Below are 24024 nucleotides of genomic sequence, written 5' to 3'. Positions count from 1 at the left end.
TCTTAGAAATTATATTTTTCGTCAGTGATAACAATTTTTCTGTTGGAACTAGTAAGTTTTCTGTCAAAGATACAAAATTTTTTCTTAGAAGTAACAATTTTTTGATTGTGATAACAACTTTTCTGTCAGAAGTAGCAAGTTTTGCTTAACACTAACAAACCTTCTCACCAAAGTAACGACATTTTACCTTAAAACTAACTTAATTTTACTGAACACACACAAATTTCTCTAAGAAATAATATTTTTCATCAGTGATAACACTTTTTCTGTTCGAACTAGCAAGTTTTCTACCAAAGATACCAAATTTTTTCTTATAAGTAACATTTTTTTATTGTGATAACAAATTTTCTGTTAGAAGTAGCAAGTTTTGCTTAACACTAACAAACCTTCTCATCAAAGTAACGACATTTTACCTTAAAACTAACTTACTTTTACTGAACACACACAAATTTCTCTTAGAAATAATATTTTTCGTCAGTGATAACACTTTTTCTGTTCGAACTAGTATGTTTTCTACCAAAGATATCAAATTTTGTTTTAGAAGTAACATTTTTTGACTGTGATAACAACTTTTCTGTCAGAAGTAGCAAGTTTTGCTTAACACCAACAAATATTCTCATCAAAGTAACGACATTTTACCTTAAAACTAACATACTTTTACTGAACACACACAAATTTCTCTTAGAAATAATATTTTTCATCAGTGATAACACTTTTTCTGTCCGAAATAGCAACTTTTCTACCAAAGTTACCAAATTTTTTCCTTAGAAGTAAAAATTTTTTGATTGTAATAACAACTTTTCTCTCAGAAGTAGCAAGTTTTGTTTAACACTAACAAACCTTTTCATCAAATTAACAATATTTTACCTTAAAACTAACATACTTTTACTGAACACGCACAAATTTCTCTTAGAACTAATATTTTTCATCAGTGATAACACTTTTTCTGTTTGAACTAGCAATTTTTGTACCAAAGATACCAAATTTTCCACTTCAATTCAGATTTTTCTCAAAGAGAGGAAAAAAAATTAAGATAATGTTCCAAATTTTTCATAGGAGATAGAAAAGTTCAAGTTCACTTCTGAATTTTACCAAAGGACACAATTCAATTCTAATTTCTCCAGAGAAAATGCAAATCTTCCACTTCAGTTTTTAATTTCACCAAGACACAAAGAAATTTAAAGTTCTATTCTAAATTTTTCCGTAGAAGATACAAAAAGCTATACCATAGTTGTGAATATTTACTATGAAGATAAAAAGTTCTACTTCAATTTTAAATTTTCTCAACGAAGTGAAGAAAAGTTCAACTTCTCTTCTGAATTTTCTCAATGAAAAGATATAAGTTATTGATCAATTCTATTTTTCCAAAATAATACAAAAATTTTCCACTTCAATTCAGATCTTTCTCAAAGAGATGAAAAAATTTAAAATACTGTTCCAAATTTTTCATAAAAGATAGAAAAGTTCAAGTTCTCTTCCGAATTTTACCAAAGAGCACACTTCAATTCTAATTTCACCAAAGAAAATAAAAAGCTTCCACTTCAGTTCTTATTTCCCCAAAGACACAAAAATTAAAGTTCCATTCAAAATTTTACCGTAGAAGAAAGAAAAAGTTATACCTTAGATGCAAATACTTACCTTGAAGATAAAAAGTTCCAATTTAATTCTTAGTTTTTTAAATGAAAAAGAAATAAGATATTGTTCAATTCTATTTTTCCAAATAATATAAAAATTTTCCAATTCAGTTCAGATTTTTCTCAAAGAGATGAAAAAATTTAAAATAATGTTCCAAATTTTTCATAGAAGATAGAAAAGTTCAAGTTCACTTCTGAATTTTACGAAGGAACACAATTCAATTCTAATTTCTCCAGAGAAAATAAAAATCTTCCACTTCAGTTTTACGTTCAACCTGACATAAAGAAATTTAAAGTTATATTCTAAATTTTTCCCTAGTAGATAGAAAAAGCTATACCATAGTTGTGAATATTTTCCCAGAAGATAAAAAGTTCTAATTCAATTTCAAATTTTCTCAACGAAGTGAAGAAAAGTTCAAGTTCTATTCTGAATTTTCTCAATGAAAAAGAAATAAGTTATTGATCAATTCTATTTTTCTAAAATAATATAAAAATTTTCCACTTCAGTTCAGATTTTTCTCAAAGAGATGAAAAAATTTAAAATAATGTTCTAAATTTTTCATAGAAGATAGAAAAGTTCAAGTTCTCTTCTGAATTTTACTAAAGAACACAATTCAATTCTAATTTCTCAAGAGAAAATAAAAAGCTTACACTTCAGTTTTAAGTTCACCAAGACATAAAGAAATTTAAAGTTTTATTGTAAATTTTTCCGTAGTAGATAGAAAAAGCTATACCATAGTTGTGAAGATTTTCCCGGAAGATAAAAAGTTCCACTTTAATTCTATATTTTCTCAATGAAAAAGAAATAAGTTATTGTTCAATTCTATTTTTCCAAATAATATAAAAATTTTCCACTTCAATTCAGATTTTTCCCAAAGAGATGAAAAAATCTAAAATAATGTTCCGAATTTTTTATAGAAGATAGAAAAGATCAAGTTCACTTCTGAATTTTACCAAAGAACACACTTCAATTCTAATTTCTCCAGAGAAAATAAAAATCTTCTACTTCATTTTTAAGTTCACCAAGACACAAAAATTTAAGTTCCATTCAAAATTTTACCGTAGAAGATAGAAAAAGTTATACCTTAGATGCAAATACTTACCTTGAAGATAAGAAGTTCCACTTTAATTCTAAATCTTCTCAATGAAAAAGAAATAAGTTATTTTTCAATTCTATTTTTCCAAATAATATAAAAATTTTCCACTTCACTTCACATTTGTCCCAAAGAAATGGATATTATTAAAATACTGTTCTAAATTTTCCATGGAAAATATAAAATTTTTAGTTCATTTCTGAATTTTACCAAAGAACAAAATTCAATTCTATTTTGTCTAGAGAAAATAAAAATCTTTCATGTCAGTTTTAAATTTCACCAAGACACAAAGAAATTTAAAGTTCCATTTTAAATTTTTCCAGAGAAGATAGAAAAAGCTATACCATAGTTTTGAATATTTGCTATGAAGATAAAAAGTTCTACTTCAATTCTAAATTTTCTCTATGAAGTGAAGAAAAGTTTAACTTCTCTTCTGAATTTTCTCAATGAAAAGAAATAAGTTATTGATCAATTCTATTTTTCCAGGGAAAATAAAAAATTTTCACTTCAGTTCAGATCTTTCTCAAAGAGATGAAAAATTTAAAATACTGTTCCAAATTTTTTCATAGAAGATAGAAAAGTTCCAAGTTCTCTTCTGAATTTTACCAAAGAACACACTTCAATCTAATTTCACCAGAGAAAATAAAAAGCTCCCACTTCAGTTCGTATTTCCCCAAAGACATAGAATATTACAGTTCTATTCTAAATTTTCCCGTAGAGGAAAAAAAAAGTAATACCTAAGATTTTAATACCTACCATGAAGAAGAAAACTCCCAGTTTAATTCTAAATTTTCCCAGTAAATGAAGGAAAAGTTCCAAGTTATATTCCAATTTTTCCAAGCAAATATAAAGTCTCCACTTCAGCTCTGGTTTTTCTCAAAGAGATGAAAAATTTTAAGTTCTGTTCTAAATTTTTCTGTAGATACTTCGATTCTGAATTTTTCTTCCAAGAAGAGAAAAATTTCTGCTTTAATTCTATATTTTCTCAAAGAAGTGAAGAAAAGACCAAGTTCTCTTCTGAATGTTATCCAAGAAAAGAGAAAAGGTCCCACTTTAATTATGAGTTTTCACAAGGAAATGAAGAAAAGTTCAAGTTCTCTTCTGAGTTTTCTCAAAGAAAAGAAAAAAGTTATAGTCCAATTCTAATTTTCTCCAAAGAAAAAAGAAATCTCCGAGTGGAAGGATTATGCACGGGGTTTGATTTTACATGTGGGGGGGGTTCCAGGGATGAAATTTTCAGGGACAATTTTACCGATTTTTTTCCGGAGACGTAAGTTAACTTTTAAATTAAATTGTAGCTCCTTTGTCTTAGGGATTTACTCCTCAAATTTCTAAATTAGAAAACAAGTGCGTCGTTCTATTATTAAAGACAAACTTCCAAGCTTGTTCATCTAACCTCCAAAACCATAAGTTAGGTTAGGTATAAATAAATATTCATAAATAAATAGAAACATTTCTCCGTGTTTAAGTTAAGTTAGGTTAGGTTAGCTTATCATGGTCATGATAAGCTAACCTAACTTAACTTAAACACGGAGAAATGTGTGTTCTTTGTTAAAATTCAGAAAAGAACTTGGAACTTTTCTATCTTCTATGAAAAATTTTGGAACAGTATTTTAAATTTTTCATCTCTTTCAGAAAGATCTTAACTGAAGTGGAAATTTTTTATTTTCCTTGGAAAAATAGAATTGATCAATAACTTATTTCTTTTCATTGAGAAAATTCAGAAGAGAAGTTGAACTCTTCTTCACTTCGTACAGAAAATTTAGAATTGAAGTAGAACTTTTTATCTTCACAGAAAATATTCACAACTATGGTATAGCTTTTTCTATCTTCTACGGAAAAATTTAGAATAGAACTTTAAATTTCTTTGTGTCTTGGTGAAACTAAAAACTGAAGTGGAAGATTTTTATTTTCACTGGAGAAATTAGAATTGAATTGTGTTCTTTGGAAAATTCAGAAGAGAAGTTGAAATTTTCTATCTTCTATGAAAAATTTGGAACATTATTTAAAATTTTTTCATATCTTTGAGAAAAATCTGAACTGAAGTGGAAAATTTTTATATTATTTGGAAAAATAGAATTGAAAAATAACTTATTTCTTTTTCATTGAGAAAATTTAGAATTAAAGTGGAACTTTTTATCTTCAAGTTAAATATTCGCATCTAAGGTATAACTTTTTCTATCTTCTGCGGTAAAATTTAGAATGGAACTTTAATTTTTGTGTCTTGGTGAACTTAAAACTGAAGTGGAAGATTTTTATTTTTTCCGGAGAAATTAGAATTGAAGTGTGTTCTTTGGTAAAATTCAGAAGTGAACTTGAACTTTTCTATCTTCTATGAAAAATTTGGAACATTATTTTAAATTTGTTCATCGCTTTGAGAAAAATCTGAACTGAAGTGGAAAATTTTTATATTATTCGGAAAAATAGAATTGAACAATATCTTATTTCTTTTTCATTAAGAAAATTTAAAATTAAAGTGGAACTTTTTACCTTCCGGGAAAATATTAACAACTATAGTACAGCTTTTTCTATCTACTACGGAAAAATTTAGAGTAGAACTTTAAATTTCTTTATGTCTTGGTGAACTTAAAACTGAATTGGAAGATTTTTACTTTCTCTGTAGAAATTAGAATTGAATTGTGTTCTTTGGTAAAATTCAGAAGAGAACATGAACTTTTATATCTTCTATGAAAAATATTGAATATTATTTAAAATTTTTTCATCTCTTTGAGAAAAATCTGAACTGAAGTGGAAAATTTTTGTTTTTTGGAAAAATATAATTGAACAATAAATTATTTCTTTTTCATTGAGAAAATTTAGAATTAAAGTGGAACTTTTTATCTTCAAGATAAATATTCGAATCTAAGGTATAACTTTTTCTATCTTCTACGGTCAAATTTAGAATGGAACTTTAATTTTTGTGTCTTGGTGAACTTAAAACTGAAGTGGAAGATTTTTATTTTTTCTGGAGATATTAGAATTGAATTGTGTTCTTGGGAAAATTCAGAAGAGAACTTGAACTTTTCTATGTTTTATGAACAATTTGGAACATTATTTTAAATTTGTTCATCTCTTTGGGAAAAATCTGAACTGAGGTGGAAAATTTTTATATTATTTGGAAAAATAGAATTGAACAATAACTTATTTCTTTTTCATTGAGAAAATTTAGAATTAAAGTGGAACTTTTTACCTTCCGGGAAAATATTCACAACTATGGTATAGCTTTTTCTATCTACTACGGAAAAAATTTAGAATCAAACTTTAAATTTTTTTACGTCTTGGTGAACTTAAAACTGAAGTGTAAGCTTTTTATTTTCTCTGGTGAAATTAGAATTGAATTGTGTTCTTTCGTAAAATTCAGAAGAGAACTTGAACATTTCTATCTTCCATGAAAAATTTGGAACATTATTTTAAATTATTTCATCTCTTTGAGATAAATCTGAACTGGAGTGGAAAATTTTTATATTATTTTGGAAAAATAGAATTGATCAATAACTTATTTCTTTTTCATTGAGAAAATTCAGAAGTGAACTGGAACTTTTCTTCACTTCGTTGAGAAAATTTAAAATTGAATTAGAACTTTTGTATCTTCCGGGAAAATATTCACAACTATGGTATAGCTTTTTCTATCTACTAGGGAAAAATTTAGAATAGATTTTTAAATTTCTTTATGTCAGGTTGAACGTAAAACTGAAGTGGAAGGTTTTTATTTTCTCTGGAGAAATTAGAATTGAAATATGTTCTTGTGGTGAGAAATTTGTGTGTGTTCAGTAAAAGTATGTTAGTTTTGAGGTAAAATATTGTTAATTTGATGAAAAGGTTTGTTAGTGTTAAACAAAACTTGCTACTTCTGACAGAAAAGTTGTTATCACAATCAAAAAATTTTTACCTCTAAGAAAAAATTTGGTAACTTTGGTAGAAAAGTTGCTAGTTCGAACAGCAAATGTGTTATCACAGATGAAAAATATTATTTATAAGAGAAATTTGTTTGTGTTCAGTAAAAGTTTGTTAGTTTTAAGGAAAAATGCCGTTACTTTGATGAGAATGTTTGTTTTTGTTAAGCAAAACTTGCTACTTCTGACAGAAAAGTTGTTATCAAAGTCAAAAAATGTTACTTCTAAGAAAAACTTTTGTATCTTTGGTAGAAAACTTGCTAGTTCGAACAGAAAAAGTGTTATCACTGATGAACAATATTATTTTTAAGAGAAATTTGTGGGTGTTCAGTAAAATTAAGTTAGTTTTAAGGTAAAATGTCGTTACTTTGGTGAGAAGGTTTGTTAGTGTTAAGCAAAACTTGCTACTTCTGACAGAAAAGTTGTTATCACAATAAAAAAATATTACGTCTTAGAAAAAATTTGGTATCTTTGACAGAAAACTTGCTAGTTCGAACAGAAAAATTTTTCATCACTGATGAAAAATATTATTTCTAAGAAAAATTTGTGTGTGTTCATTAAAAGTCTGTTAGTATTAAGGTAAAATATCGTTACTTTGATGAGAAGGTTTGTTAGTGTTAAACAAAACTTGCTACTTCTGACAGAAAAGTTGTTATCACAATAAAAAAAATTTTACTTCTAAGAATAAGTTTGGTATCTTTGACAGAAAACTTGCTAGATCGAACAGAAAAAGTGTTATCACTGATATCACTGATGAAGAGAAATTTGTGTGTGTTCAGTAAAAGTATGTTAGTATTAAGGTAAAATGTCGTTACTTTGATGTGAAGGTTTGTTAGTGTTAAGCAAAACTTGCTACTTCTGACAGAAAAGTTGTTATAACAATAAAAAAAAATGTTACTTCTAAGAAAAAATTTAGTAACTTTGGTAGAAAAGTTGCTAGTTCGAACAGAAAAAGTGTTATCACTGAACAAAAATATTATTTCTAAGAAAAATGTTTGTGTGTTCAGTAAAAGTATGTTAGTATTAAGGTAAAATGTTGTTACTTTGATGAGAATGTTTGTTAGTGTTAAGTAAAACTTGCTACTTCTGACAGAAAAGTTGTTATCACATTAAAAAAAATGTTACTTCTAAAAAAAAATTTGGTATCTTTGGTAGAAAACTTGCTAGTTCGAACAGAAAAAGTGTTATCACTGACGAAAAATATTATTTCTAACAGAAATTTTTGTGTGTTCATTAAAAGTATGTTAGTATTAAGGTAAAATGCCGTTACTTTGATGAGAAGGTTTGTTAGTGTTAAGCAAAACTTGCTACTTATGACAGAAAACTTATTATCACAATCAAAAAATGTTACTTCTAAGAAAAAATTTGGTATCTTTGGTAGAAAACTTGCTAGTTCGAACAGAAAAAGTGTTATCACTGATGAAAAATATTATTTCTAAGAGAAATTTTTGTGTTAGTAAAAGTATGTTAGTATTAAGGTAAAATGTCGTTACTTTGATGAGAATGTTTGTTAGTGTTAAGCAAAACTTGCTGCTTCTGACAGAAAAGTTGTTATCACAGTAAAAAAATGTTACTTCTAAAAAAATTTTGGTATCTTTGGTAGAAAACTTGCTAGTTCGAACAGAAAAAATGTTATCACTGACGAAAAATATTATTTCTATGAGAAATTTGTGTGTGTTCAGTAAAAGTAAGTTAGTTTTAAGGTAAATAGTCGTTACTTTGATGAGAAGGTTTGTTAGTGTTAAGCAAAACTTGCTACTTCTGACAGAAAAGCTGTTATCACAATCCAAAAAATGTTACTTCTAAGAAAAAATTTGGTATCTGGTAGAAAACTTGCTAGTTCAAACAGAAAAAGTGTTATCACTGATGAAAAATATTATTTCTAAGAGAAATTTGTGTGTGATCAGTAAAAGTATGTTAGTATTAAGGTAAAATGTCGTTACTTTGATGAGAAGGTTTGTTAGTGTTGAGCAGAACTTGTTACTTCTGACAGAAAAGTTGTTATCACAGTAAAAAAAAATGTTACTTCTAAGAAAAAATTTGGTATCTTTGGTTGAAAACTTGTTAGTTCGAACAGAAAAAGTGTTAGCATTGATAAAAATTATTATTTCTAAGAGAAATTTGTGTGTGTTCATTACATAGTTGGTGTCATTAAAAAATACTGTTATTACTTTGATATACACATTTAAAATACATATGATTTTTTTGATAATATTTGATTTTTGTTCTGAAAAGATTAATAAAAAGCCTTTTGAAATTACTGCTTCGTGATGGGATATTCAAAAAGCCCTAAAGTAAAGTTGTGGCTGAAAAGGATTAGTACTTCAAGTTGTAAAATTGGTTTCGGAGGGACATTGCGTAAAGAACTTATTCTGAAATAATATAAAAAAAGCCTTTTGAAAAGTACTGCTTGGCGTTGGGGTATTCAAAAGTCGTAAGGTAAAGTTGTGGTGAAAAGGATGAGTACAACAACTTGTAAAATGGGTTTAGGAGGGAATATTAAGAAAAGAACTTGTTCTGAAAAGATATAATAAAGCCTTTTGAAATGTGGGGGGCCCTTCTATGTCTCAATTGCACATAAAAAGTATTTAAAATGGGGGGGGGGCCTTTGGGGGTGGCGGGGGGCCTATGGGGACCCGGGGGCCTTTGGGGGCCCGGGGGCCTTTGGGGGCTCGGGGACCCTTTGGGGCTCGGGGCCCTTTGGGGCCCGGGTGGCATTGGGGGACCAGGGGGCCCGTGGGCCTTTGGGGGCCGGGGGTTCCTTTGGGGTTGGGGTACGGGGTTCGGGGCCCTTTGGGGCTGGGGTAGGGGGGTTGTTGGGGTAAGGGACCTCACAAGACTGTTCAAAAGGAACTTGTGTATTATAACTACCACAGAGTTTCACCCTCATATCATCTTCTAAATCATCTTCTAAAATAGCTCAAACGGTTTCACTTAAATCATCTTCTAAAATGTCTCGAACTGTTTCGCCCAAATAATCCCCTAAAAGTAATTTCTGCGTGTTCCTTTTGTTTTGGCATCCCTTCGCTGTCACATTTGAAATTCCTTGGAAACCATTTTTCTCGTTAATCTCATCATCTCATAGGTGTTCCTAGCTACACTATTAAGGTTTTGATAGAATATTAATTTATCTCTGTGGCCTAAAGTTCAGAGAAGCCGTATTTAAAAAAGGATTTTTCTATCTCTTTAGACCCCCGCATAATTCCAAGATAACAAGTGATGTCATTTCTAATTCCTGACACGATAGATCAAAGAAGCCATATTTAAAAATAGAATATTAATTTATCGCTGTCACGTAAGATCTGAGAAGCCATATTTAAAAATAGAATTTTTATCTCTTTTGAATCCCGTATAATTCCTAGGAAACAAGTGATGTCATTTCTTCCCCCTCGGTTACGCAATCAATTTCTCGGAAAACCACTTCCTCCTCGATGCTTAGATCAATACATCTCTTCACCCCGTCAATGCGCATGTGCAAACTTCACCCCCAGTGTCATTACACCTAGACGAACAGCAACAAATCAATTGACCTTGACCCCATTAGACTCGATCGATAATCCTTGAATAAATTATGTCCCGTCGGCGTTAGACTCAATTGTAGATGGCAGCAGTGGTGTGGGTTCGGAGTCATTGTGCAACTTCCTACTTATATCACACTTGCGGATTGTAGATTTGATAAACATCACTTACGTATGAAAAATAGCTTTCAAATGAGCCATTAAACGTCACTATGAAAGGTACTGGTAGCCCACTAGACCAAGCTTTTCCACTTGAGACATGGCACCAAAAGTGCCGTTTTTAGTATCATTCGGAACTTGCTGATGGTGCATTTTATAGGAAATATCTTTTATATGAGCTATTAAAAATCTGTCTAGATACCTGTGATACCAATACGCCCAATAACAATACTTTTATACCGATACGCGTGATATAAATACAGTACGTTCAATACCGATGCAGTGTGGAGCCCTTTCCCCAGGGACTATGGAGGGTCATATCATCACCAAAACCAAAGATGTTGACTTTGAAGTACGTTGAAAAAAATGGCTATGTCGAAATTGTGACTGGATGACTTTGGAGGGAGTGGGTTATAAGGGAGGGGGGCTAGTTGCCCTCTAATCTTTTTGGTCAATTAAAAAGTGCACTAGTAAATTTAATTTCTCTTCGAATGAGCTATTACACACCTCTCTATGATGTTGTGGTCACCCTGCTAGAAAAAAAAGAAAGAATGAAAAAAAGTCAGTGCTACCTATGCAAAAAAGTGGTTTTCCTTGTTCTTCAAGGAGGAGGACTGTAATTTCCCTTCTCAAGGATTTCAACAATGCTGATTCCAATGGTACAATTTTCATTCTGATCTGACGCCATTTTGGAGGGCTTGCAGGCGTTTTTGTGAAATCACCGTAAATTTCTTTTCGCAATAAACTTTTGATTTTGAACAAACCGAAATAATAGTTACCATTTCCGAATAAGTGTTACATGGCAATTTTTTTCACTAGCTAATTTTTTCAAAATACGTTTTTTAACTGTCGGTTACTACGGGTTGTGGTTCGCTCTTTACTAGGTTGCAGCTACCGCTCTAACCATGATCTTTCCTGAGAAAAATGGAGGACTCCACAGTGAATGCATGCAATGTTAAAGTGCCCCAGTGACTTGTAATTCACACTTGCGTAGTTTACGCACCTTCGTAGGTTTGTACTGGGTTTTGCGCCACAGTTCGTTGCCGTCGAAGTTTGCGATGTTATTTTTCTTCTAACGTAAAATTTCTTTCTTCTTCACTTTCATTTTTGACTCGTTCTGATTCTTGATGTTTCTTGTCTTCTAAAAGCATAATTTTTTGTTCTTCACTTTCATTTTTGATACGTTCTGGTATTCGATTTTGCGTGTGTGCTAACCGCTTTATTCTTTGTTCTTCACTTTCATTTTTTACACATTCTGATTCTCATTGTCGCTTGTAAATCTCGGTGCCACTTACCTTCTAATCGTATATTTCTTTATTCTCGCTGCCGCGTATCTTCTGATACTTGCTTTTGCGTGTCTTCTGAACACACAATTCTTTGCTCTTCATGTCCGTTTTGACACGTTCTTATTCTCGCTGTTGCTTGTAATTCTCGCTGCCCCTTACCTTCTAACCACATATTTCTTTGTTCTTCGTTTTAATTTTTGATTATTTCTTATCCTCGTTGACGCATTTCTTGTAACCACATGTTTTTCTGCTCTTTACTTTCGTTTTTGACTCGCTGTAATTCGCCTCCCGCTCATCTTTTAACCACATATTTCTTTGTTCTTCAATTTTGTTTTTGACTCGCTGTAATTGTCGTTTTCGAAAATATTCTAACTACATATATCTTTATTCTTCATTTTTGTTCATCATTACTTCAGACATTTTTTCAATACCCTTTGCCTAAGCTGCTCGGATTGGTCTTGTCACATTTGATGGCCTAGGTTGTTCATTTTCACCAGTGATTTTATATTTCTCTGATCGTCGTCTTGATCTTAAGCATTGTTAATTTAATTTTTTGTCCTCTTGATATTAGGAAACTGCTTGAAATTTCTTCTTTCTTCTTCACTTTCGTTACTGATTCGTTCTGATCCTCGTTGTCACTTGTTTTTTAACCGCATATTTCTTTGTTCTTAACTTTTGTTGCCGCTTGTCTTTTAACTGCATCTTTTTTTGTTCTTCCCTTTAGTTTTTGATCCGTTGTAATTGTCGTTTTTGCAAGTAATCTAACCGCATATTTCTTTGTTCTTCATTTTCGTTTATCATTACTTCGTTTATCACTTCCATTTATCATTATTTTGTCAATGCCACCTGCTTTAGCTGCTTGGACAGGTCTTGTCACGTTTGATGGTCTAGGTTGTTCACTTTCACCCGTTGTGAATTTACATTTCTCATAGCATCCTCTTGATCTTGTCTGCTCAGATGATCAAGTTTGTTCATTTTGAATAATTGTTAATTTACTTTTTTTCTAGGTATTATGAAACTGCTGAAAAAGCCTTTTATAAATAGACTTATTTCACTTGTTCTCTTATTCTTAGCTATGTTTCATGTTTAATTTTGCGTGCGTCATAGATACTAAGAACGAAACGACCACTCCTGATGTGGAAATGACGTATTTATGCTCTTGAAATATGCTAATAAATATGACGTTATTCCTCTGTTCTTTTTTTTCTAGAATTAAGGTTCTAAAAAAAAAAAAAAATCCAGAAAAATATGGAACCGTTTCCGAGGAAAAATTTATACGTACATACATAAATAAATAAATATAAAATTGTTACTTGTTTAAAGAGATAAGATAACAAGTCAAAAAGAACAATAGAACAAGTAAAAGTTTAGGGTAAAGAGTGGGGAGGGTCTTGGGAAGGGGCAGCCACCATCGTGTACTTCGTGTAATTTCCAGTCGTGGCATTTTGGCCCTATTCGGTCCAAGATTGTTGTTTTGTGGCAAATTAATGGCAGTTTGTTGAGGTACGATATCTAAGGCTCTAGCTTTTAGTGTTTTTTTTTTTTATCAAATGAGCCCTATGAGAGTAACCTATAATCTCCGGTTTCGTACCTCTTGGAAATAAAAAAGAAAATAGAAGGAGACAAACAACTCGTGCTGACCACGCTAAATCTAATTTTTCTTGGTTTTCAAGATGGGGGACTGTAACCCATCGTTCACAGGCTATCAACCATGAAGAATTGAGTGGTTATCTCAGATAATGCATTCACCAGCCTTTCGGTCCTATTTGGTCAAATAGTGATCTTCAGCAGGACAAAATGGCAGAAAACTGCACTTTACAGCGTCATACTCTATTTTTGTAACTTATAAAGGACACTATCTATTTTGATTTCTATTCAAATAAGCCTTACTCTGGTATTCTAGGACTAATGATTCACTGCGACCACCCTTAGTGAAAAAGAAAGAAAGAAAAGACTCAAAGGAGCCTAAAACAGGTCAATTTTTTTTTTGGGGGGGGGAGGGGGCTGGGTTAGCAAAGTGTATTATTATGTGAACATTTCATTATGAATAAATATTACGTTAAAGGAGGCACATCAGCGCTACCCATGAAAAAATTTGATTGGGATACCCTAGATAACGGAGTGCTATATCTTAAGAATGGAAATCTCTTTCGTGTTCTTTTATTTTGATTTGATGTAATAAATTGAGGGGTATAAGTCGCTGTTTCAAAATTCTCAGATTTTTTTTTGTAATTTTAAGTTGCTGTTCGGTTGAATCTTAAAAAATTAATGTTTATATTTCGGTGATTAGCTTCAACTGGGAAATATTCATCACGGGAAAGTTTTTTTTTGTTAAGCTTAGAACTTGTTTTTGCTATTTAAAATTTTTTGTACTTTTTTGTATTTTCTAAGTTTTTTTTTGCTGTATTTTAAACTTTGGTTGTTATGGGTAGTGGTTCGTTCTTTATTAGGTGGCAGATACTAAAACAACAATAATTGGCTCTGCGCAATACAATTTTCTGTTCAAATCTTTTGAAAGACCACGTGGCAATATTTATAGCACTGTACAGAAAGAGTGGGTATGGGGAGAGGGTTATGAATTTGCAGCAATTTCTGTAACTTTTAAGTTTCAAAGTCGCTCTTTCCTTTCATGATTTAAAAAAAACTTATATCGAGTTTACGTTTGTTTGTCATTTCTTTTCAATGTTTTTATCAAACAGTTCGTGGTAACGAACTGTAAGTGAGATGCGACACGGCTCAATAGTAACCGAAACTCTAAAACACGGAACTTTAATCTCAATAAATATATCAAAAGAATTGGCTTTTTATAGTGATTCCAAATATATAAGATCCATTAAGCTTAGTGTTACTTATAAAAGTTGAAAATTTGCCTGATTTTTGAATGGGGGGGGGGGGGGAGACAGCCCCTAATAGGTGACGTGAAGGAAATACACTCAAACCATCAGATTCAGTGTATCAGAGAACCCTCCTGTAGAGGTTTCTTCCTCCCATCTTCAAGAAATTTGGAATTATGTATTTTATGTCAGAAGAAAGATCCCGGATGCATTCTTCCGTTGTGTTTTCACGAATTGTTTTGTTTTCAAACAGTTCGTAGTAACAAGCTGTATAGTAAGAGTGACTTGTCTCAATAGTAACCGAAACTCTAAAAAACGGAATTTTAATATCAAGGGGTGATCGTATGCAACCAATGGTCCTAGAACATCGAGAGAAGGGCCATTTGAAAAGAAGTTAAAAACTCTAGATCCCTTTCAAAGTGGCCAAAAAATTGGAGGGAAGCTAGCCCCCCTCCCATGCCCCTTTTCCCCCAAAATCGTCCGATGAAAATTTTGAGATAATCATTTTGTTTAGCATAGTTAAAAAATCTGAAAAATATTGTTTTTGGAGATAACATGACCCCCCCCCCCAGCCCCTGGGGATAGGGCTATAAGTTATAAAATTTGCCCATTGTTTACGTATAGCATTTGTTATTGGGAAGTATGCAGACATTTTTAGGGGAAGGGGAGATTATGTGCTTGGCATGGGTTTCCATGCGGATATTTTTCCGTGTAGAGGAAAATTTCCAGGAGTGAGCTTTCCAGGAAAAATTTCAAATTGAGGTGGTTTGACTAAATTCCCAAGAGAAATTCTTTTTATTTGTCTACATTCCTCTCTTACTAGTCACTTTTGCATGTGGAGATGTTCCGGGGGAATTGTACGAGGGAAATTTTCTGCGTGTGCGGATTTCCAGGAAGTAATTGCCACGGAAGGAGGGATTTCTGGAATGATCGGAAAAATGATTAGAACTTAAAGCCTCTTTCAAATGCAAGTATGTCACAGGGAATTTTTCAGGCTGAATCTTCTGCAAGAAATTTTACGAAGGGGTGGGGGAGAATTTTCAGCGAGGATGGAATTACCTGCAAGAAATTTTACGGTGACGGGCGGGGGGTGGATTTTACGATGGGAAGAACTTTCCAAGGAGGAGTTTCCTGTGAAAGGAGGGAATTTTTCATGGAGAGTGAGCCATATTTACCGGTATTATTTGAAAAATGATTAGAAATTATACAAAAAAACAAGTTTTTTGAACTGAAAGTAAGGAGTAAAACTAAAACTCAAAACGGACCGAAATTATTCCGTATATGAAGGGGTTGCCTCCTCCTCAATACCTTGCTCTTTGCGCGAAAGTTTGACTGTTTGTCACAATTTTCAAGACCGACTCCGGAAACACAACGACCAATTAATTAGAAAAGGAATCTTTTTTAAAAGTGCTTAAAACATTAGCGTGAAGAGCAAGGTATTGAGGAGGGGGCAACTCCTTCCTATACTGAATGATTTCTGTTAATTTTGAGTTTTAATGTTGCTCCTTACTTTCAATTGAAAAAACTTGTTTTTCATTTCATTTTCATATTATGGATCGAACAATGGTACGATTTAGAATTAAATGGACCACTAAAGGGGGTCCTTTGGACCACTAAATGGACCACTAAAGGGGGACCACTAAAGGGGGACCTTTAAAACTGACAAACTTAACGTCGGTACCTTAAACAAAATGGATGTGTCATAATGCTGGGTTCAAAATAATATTCCATACATATGTACATGCTATCTATTTTCACACCCCCCTATAAAGGTCGGGTGATGTGCAGATCTTATAAAGACACATAATCATCAGCCTGATCCTGATTTCCCACCAAATTCAGTGTTGGATCTCGTGTCCTTTTCAAGTAAATTTGATCACGAAACAATTTAGGGACTTTCTCAGACGAAAAGTGGAAATTCATTCTGGAATAAAATAATAATAATAATAATAATAATGATAGGGATTTCAATGTTACGTCTTAGTACGTTTCGTTGAGAGTTGATGACCCTTTTGGTAAATATCCTGATGGCTAGAATTAGGGGACTCCTATTCTCAATAAAAATTACATTAGTCCAATACCCTCGAAAGGCAACTAGGACATCATCTAATGCCTCTCATCAAGCTTTCCTGAGATTCAGAAAACCATTCTAGCAGATGCGCTGATGACATGGCGAGACTTTAGGGACCTTTCCCCTACAGAGGCTAGATCGGATGCCATACTGGGAAAAATACACAACATGAGAATTGGATTTCATTTCTACTATGTATTTTATTTATCATTTTTTAATCATTGGTCTTAAAATGTATCCAGAAAGTAGAAAACCGAACAAGTTCAGCAGTTTTGCCTCTATTATTTTCTTTCAAGAAAATAACGCTCCTTCTCCTTTACCCATGTGTCTAACCATTGGATATTCTGTCTCAATTCAATAAAAATTAGCACTGAATTTTTATTGCAATTTAGAGCTGGGAAGAAAGAATAGAACACATTCGTATGGGTATATCTCCACCATTGATGTTGTGACAACGGATCTTATCCCTTCTTTTGAAAAATTTATGAAAAATTTGGGATAATATACAAAAGTTCGTCAGATCTGATTTGACTGTCAGATACACCTTTAATTCAAAACTCTTCGGTGTCTTGAAACGTACCTTCTTATAACCAAATGCATAAATGCTAAAGACTCTAGGGTTTCATTCTCAAAACTTTTGAAGGGGGCCCCAAGCTGTCTCTGAGAAAGCAGAAAATGTTTCCTGACCTTCCCGTGTGTTGCACATTAAATGCGAAAAAGTCTAACTAAAACAAAGAGTAAACAAACCAAGGACATTTTTTCTGTGCAACATTGAGTTTTTTTTCCTATCCTAGTTTTTGAGAAACACCTATTTTTCCGGTAGTTTCGCTAAAAAAAAATTAAAAAAAAAACACCGCCCCCATACAATGGAAAAAATGTATTCTTCCCTGTCTACATTTTCGTCTGTTGTCACCAGTGGCGCAACAGAGGCCTGCTTTTTATTCAATTGGAAATACATGTAAAACTGATTAAGTGGGTTGTATATATGTGTTAGCGGCATCCAGAATGGTTTAACCATAATTTCTAGAATATCGTCTAATCATATGACTATGCCACAATTTTTAAGCTACTTTTTCTAAGCTTTTACTTCTTGATTTTACTTGATTTTTTCTCTTTCTTTGCACACATTCTGCAAATCTTCTGTCCTCTCCATGTTTTTAGTCTAAGATATAGCTATCAGGGCAATCCATTGAATGGTTTTGGGCCGTCGAATTCAAATTCGAATTTCTGAGAATAAAAGGAATCAAGACACAAATTTTTTCCTACGCATAAACTATGTAAGCTTATAATTATATTAAAGAATCCGAGCTACTTCATTTTGTGTTTAAAATCAATCTTGAAGTAACACTGACCGGACTCGTACTAGCAGAATAACTAAATACAACCTTATACTAAGTCTCCCTATCTCAAGGTTCACTTAAATAAAAGAGACAGAAAAAGGAAAAGTAGCTTTTATGTTACAATTAAAGATGATTAAACGCTCTTTTCTGACTTGTAAAAAATTCTGAAACTATGTTGAGCGATCAAGGGTAAATAGCGATAAACGTGAGCACAAAACACTTTCACCTTTTCTTAAATCGCCATTGTCTCTGCTGCGATTAAGAAAGAAGAATTAATTATTTACTGCAAGCCTAATCTATCTATTATTATATACTTTTACAATTTAGTGCCCTTTTTAAGGGCACTAAATTTAAATTTAAAAGCTAGAGCAATACTTATTTTTGATAGTTTCTGACTGTTCCTGTAAATTCTAAAACAACTACTTTAGTAATCATATGCACAGTTAGGTTCAAACTAATCCGTTACAGATTGAGTTTATAGCACAATATCTTTTTGAGAAAACGGGGGGGGGGGTAAAAGTGTGAAAATAATGTTTTAGATCACAATCAATTTTCCTTCGGTGGCAGGGTCTTTGGACCGATCATAGCAGGGGTAGGATTCTCCCTCTGTCCCCTATGTGCAAATTATTTGTGACAAGTTTTAAAATTGAACCATGGTTAAGATATTTGAGACTAAGTAGTGCTTTGTGAAAATACCACAATAGGTCTTGATATTGACTTCTTTTTTAGAAAATAGAAGTTTTAAAATTGAACTTTGGTTAAGATATTTGAGACTAAGTAGTGCTATGTGAATATACCACAATAGGTCTTGATATTGACTTCTTTTTTAGAAAATAAAAGTACAATGTATTTTAAATCATTTAAGTTTCCACGTTTCCAAACTCATTGGTGTCGATTCAGAGAGGAGGAATAAAAAGCCTTATCAATGTTGGAGAAAAAATAAGGTCGTTTTTTAAGTTATAAGGACGGTTTTGACCCTAATATTTAACTGATTTATATTTTATGAAATGTAACCCTGCCATTTTGACAAGTTTTAATGGCAAGCTTTGTTGTTGGGATTAGGCGGTGCTTCTGTGGTCACCGAATTGAAGCCGTCGAGGTGAACAGGTATTTTGGTGTTTCTCCCATTGAACATAAATACGTGCTCATCGTCCTTTCAGCTTGAGGGAATAATCCCCAGATGAATGGAAGAATACTGCTTAATTCTGCCCAGTTAAACATGAAACAATTCAACACGGCTTTTATACAAATAGAGGAAAATAATTTAACTAGAAACAATTTTTTTTGTTATTTCTGTTGTATTTTTTTATCTTATAACCTATGTTATAGCATTTCAACTTTTTGTTAATTTTCCAAAGCCAAAAAATGATTTTAAATTACCAATTCCAAAAATAGAAATATTTTATTGCGTATACACGAAACCATTTCAGCTGGAGAGAACGCATTAATAGTACGGTTTTCTGAATACAATCAAACAGATCGTGGTAACGAATTCTGAGCAAAGTATGATCACTGTAAGTACCCTGGCTTGCCAATAGAATACCAATTGATAACAATAACATGCATAACAAAGGCATGCTTTTAACAAAAGTTACGCCATCTAGTTCAAAATAATTGAGAATCATAATTTGAAGGTTTCAAGTCATACCAAAAATGCACGAGATTTTATTCTTTTTTGAGAAAGGATGGTCAAAGATGCATGACTATTTGTTTTTTTGTTTCTTTTTTCTCGCCAGAGGTAATCATATCAAACCCTTGGCCATAGATTATCAAAACACGGATACATTTTCATTAAAGATATATGAAAAGCCACTGATATCAATCATATACTTGATTTTAAATGGCCGTAAAGTTTTCCCGTAGAGGATACCCCTTCTTTCTTTATAACATGCCTTCGTTTTCAAGCGTTCAGATAGTAAGTATAAAGTAGGGTACAAAGAATATCAGCATTAAAACATTTTTTGGTCTCCTGGACCCATTCATGTCTGAAAACCACGCTTTTCTGAGTTTTTATTTTTTTTTCAGCATTGTGAAGTTATTAGGTCATTACCACATTTTCGTCAGTGTTCCCATCTATAACCGTGAAAATAAATAAGCAAAATTAATTAGTTGAATTTGAGGAAGCTTTTCATCCGTCAAAATTCAAACATTAACAATCTGTTGGCTCCTAAAGATAACTAAACCTTCAAAGGAAAGCTTAGTGGCTCACCGCTAAGAACAAGACAAGGAAAAGCTTTACGTATTTACAAATAGCATACATTGCTGGCTTTGCCTTGGATTGCCGAGATTGAGATAGGCTTGCTCAAATTGATGTGATTTTGACTATGAAAACCGGCATATTCAGTTTCTATTGAAATACAAATATCATCATAGAAAAAAAATAGATCCATATCCTTTGAACTGTTCTTGTCAATTACGATTACTCTCATTTTTTCTGTATTTGCTTCCAAATACTTGCGACACTTCCTGCTCATGTATTGCATGCTTAGCTTAATCTAGTTCCTCCAACGCCAGTTCGTACATAAGGCGACAACGATGCCGCTCCACGACGACCTTTGAAGAGCACAGGTCTTCCAAAGATGTTCCGGCAAGTGTAGCATCCTTCTCAAGGCATCGATCAAGCGTCGCTTTCTGCTCTCCACGTCTTCTAATACCGGTTTTGACCCAGTCCCAGAAATCAAGGAGGAGCCTGTCATTGCCCATACGAAACATGTGACTCCAACACCGCCATCTACTACTCTGGATGTAGGTGTGGTCTAGAACGAGTGTGGTTACCGACAAATTTAATGAAGCTCCCAAGGCCCTTGAATTCTTCATCCTCCTACAGCAGATTAGCCCCAATCATGAGTGGCCGCGCAAAAAGTTTTCTTTACGTTGTTTCTGTAATATTTGACTTTATATCTGCTTGTGTTGTGTTTAATGTATCTTTTACTTTTCTTTTTTTTATTCGGACTGAATCGAAAATGCCATTGTTACTGTTTGTAGAGTGTGGTCCAAATATTTTAGTAGAAATTAATTTTTATTTACCTTTACAGTTACCGAGCACTTCAGTTCCGCCGTTAGTAAGAAACACAGAAAGTAAATTATTGAAGAGCAAAAGGAAATGTTTTGTATGCGGAAATGACTCGCTAAAGTTTCCAAAGTACACATTCTTTGGTCTACCTAAAGATGAAACAAGGTAATACTTCCTTTCTTTCATAGTCAACAAATTCTTTGTTTCATACCCACTGAACCTTTTACACCCTCCCAAGAAGTTTTCCTTAAGTTTTTCCTTACGACATCCTCCCACCTCACTCGGGGACGACCTGCTTTTCTTTTGGCCCTAAACGGTTGGCCAACAAGGACTGTCTTTGACAATCTGTCATTTTTCATCGACCGAATATGTCTTAGCCATCTCAATCTTTCTGTCATTATAGCCATAGCATAGCCATAGAAACCGGGATTGAACCACACTACTCGTCCAGCTTACTGTTTGAGTCAGTAACGATATATATATATATATATATATATATATATATATATATATATATATATATATATATATATATATATATATATATATATATATATATATATATATATATATATATATACTGACTGATCGTTACTGACTAACAACTCACTGCAGCACCAAGCTGCCTGGGGCCAACACAGCTACGCACGTACCTCCGCCCTCCCAATCTATTCAAAACCTCTAAATTAATGCAAATGAGAGTAGGGCTACCGCTTCCTTAAGTCTTCTAAAGACTAGAGCGTTATTTTTTTGTACCAAAAACGACTTGTATTTTGATCAGTGTGTTTTTCATTTGCCACAATATCAACAACAACAAAACAGCGAAACGATATCACAATACTAATTAAGGCTTATAAGTAAGAGCCACCACTAATAAGGACGAAATACCTCTCCCCTTTCCTGTGATTTATTGAAAACGTTTTGTGTAGTGTGTTTTTTTTTGTCATAACACCAATAACCGCACAATAAACAAATAATATTATAAGGTTAATCAAGGCTTGCAAATAAGGTCTAAATCAGTGAGAGTAGGTCAAGCCCTTCTCCCCTTTCGAACTATCTAAACGACCTGAGTGTCATTTGCGCTTTAATGAAAACGACATATATTTTGAACAGTGTCGTTTTATTTCGAGTTGAGCGGAAACAACCTGATTTGGCTGTAAATGTTTTACCTGAATGTAATTTTAGCTAGTTCAAGAAATTGATTTTAAGAGTTGAAGTAATAAAAAAAAGAAGCGATTAATGGGTAAATTTTGTAAAAAGCATTTCAAATGATCGAGGAAACCATAAGATTTAATACATATAAGGTAAGGTAATAAGATATAAGGTATAAGGTAAGCATATAAGGTAGGCTATAAGATTTAGGGAGTAGGCTGAACCGAAAAGGCTCCTTTAATCTGCCTACCTAGCAGGGCCTTGCTTAATTGTTTTGTTTATTTACTGGCAAAGTCTTTAGAAATAAATCTAAAAATAGAAATAGTGTGTATACGTATATGATACCCGAGACCCGAGAATTATAGGGGCTTGTCTAAATGTTTATTAATTGAGGGTTTCTTATTAGGGGCTGCACCCTCTGTCCTCTCCTGTGTAATGCCTACATGTTGCCACTTGTCGTAGCTTCTTGGAGATCATAGTATTTGTTATGATAACGAAAAAAAAACATCAACTATCAATCTTTTATGCCCAGGCTTATCATTACGAAATTTCTGTACTTACCTGTGAAATGTGATCTTTATACCTTTCTTGGATTTATTCCTACATCAAAGAACAGAAGAGTACTTGGTCATGTTTAATTGTTCGAATTTTTTGTCCGGCGAATCCAGATTCATGGATATCTGAATTTGTCAATATGCTAGAAATAAATGTTTTTAACTTTTTATATTTTATTATTAAGCTTATTTTATTTTTTTTGCACTAGTGTGTAGTAGAAATTTCTTTCGTTATTTATCAGCTACCTTAAAAGTAAAAAGTGGTCGTTTTCCTTCTTTACTGTTAATATAGTCGTATCAAATCTCATTCTTCTACAGTGCATTTTAGGCGATTATACTTCACTTTTTCTAGAGAGTGGCGACATTTATAGCAATATTACATAGAAGCTGCCCTCAATACTTCCTCTGGGGGAAGAAGGAGTTGGACTTAAAGCCCCATAAGTAACATCTGCAATATTTAATAAAAATTAAAGCTTTAACCTGTTTTCCAGACCTTCGCGTTTTTAAAAAAATTGTTGAAGGTCTGCCACTTCCCTCAGAAAAATCTCAATAGGGCTTCTTTTGCCTTAGTCAAAAATTTTCTTTCCATTCTAAGACATTAAATATTTGGATATAAAATAGGGTGTTTGTTAACGCAGAATAAGATAAAATGATGTCTGACGGAGCCTCGTTAGCTCCATAAGCGGAAATTTGTTTATTGAGGGAATTCAGTTTAAAAGATTTGTGTGATAAGAAGATTACAGAACAAGTGAATTACGCGACAATTTTAAGACCTTTATGAATGTCTATAGAACATCTTGGAATATTTATTAAAACCATAATTATTCGTAGCTGGGGGCTACACCATCAGCCTCTTCCCTATATGCATTTCTATGTGCAGTCATGGATGACAACTTTTGGAGATTGTAGCTTTTGCTGTAACAACAAAAGAAAGAAGAAATAACCTGGAAAACTAATAATATTTGCCAGAAAAACTTATAATGAAGGAATGAATGATTTTTATTACCCATCTTTAGCAATAAAAAAAGTAAAAATGGAGTAGAGAGAAAATTAAAAGAAAACAACAAAACACATTGAACTAACAAACAACTTAAATTAAAATTTCAATAACTAAAAAACAAAACAAAAAATCAATGGCGAAACTATTTAGATAAAAAGACAACCATTACACATTGCGGACTGTAGCTTCATACATACTATGCATTGGGTCTAAAGATTTCAGGAACTTTTCCCTCCTGGTTGCGATCTCGACGAAGGGGTCATCGAGTCCGTAACGTGCTGAATTCTGGCTGTTTCTTCGCCAGGGGGGAAGGCTAAGCAGATATTTTGAAAACTTATAGAACACTGTACGGATTGTTTTTTATCATCGAAAGTAAACAAAGACCAGAAAGGTGACAATGCTAAGATATGAGGGGTGGCAAAGGAGTTGAAGATCCGTGCTAGAATGCGCCGGTTATATAGGCGTTTACATGACAA

The 24024-nt window shown here is 32.7% G+C and overlaps 1 protein-coding gene across 2 annotated transcripts in view; it reads left to right on the top strand.

Annotated features, from left to right (window-relative positions):
• Positions 1–24024, top strand: part of Dlip2 (Dorsal interacting protein 2) — a 106132-nt gene that overhangs the window by 15452 nt on the left and 66656 nt on the right. For both annotated transcript variants that reach the window (XM_089095345.1, XM_089095344.1), the window contains exon 2: positions 20865–21007. In XM_089095345.1, coding sequence (XP_088951471.1) covers positions 20865–21007 — 143 coding nt within the window. The remainder of the gene's footprint in view (positions 1–20864; positions 21008–24024) is intronic.

The sequence above is a fragment of the Artemia sp. Qi Xiang Cuo genome, chromosome 10, assembly GCF_049724085.1.
Source record: "Artemia sp. Qi Xiang Cuo chromosome 10, ASM4972408v1, whole genome shotgun sequence".
Lineage (NCBI taxonomy): Eukaryota > Metazoa > Arthropoda > Branchiopoda > Anostraca > Artemiidae > Artemia > Artemia sp. Qi Xiang Cuo.
Note: the sequence above shows the minus strand (reverse complement) of the source record. Positions and strands in the feature narration are given on the sequence as shown.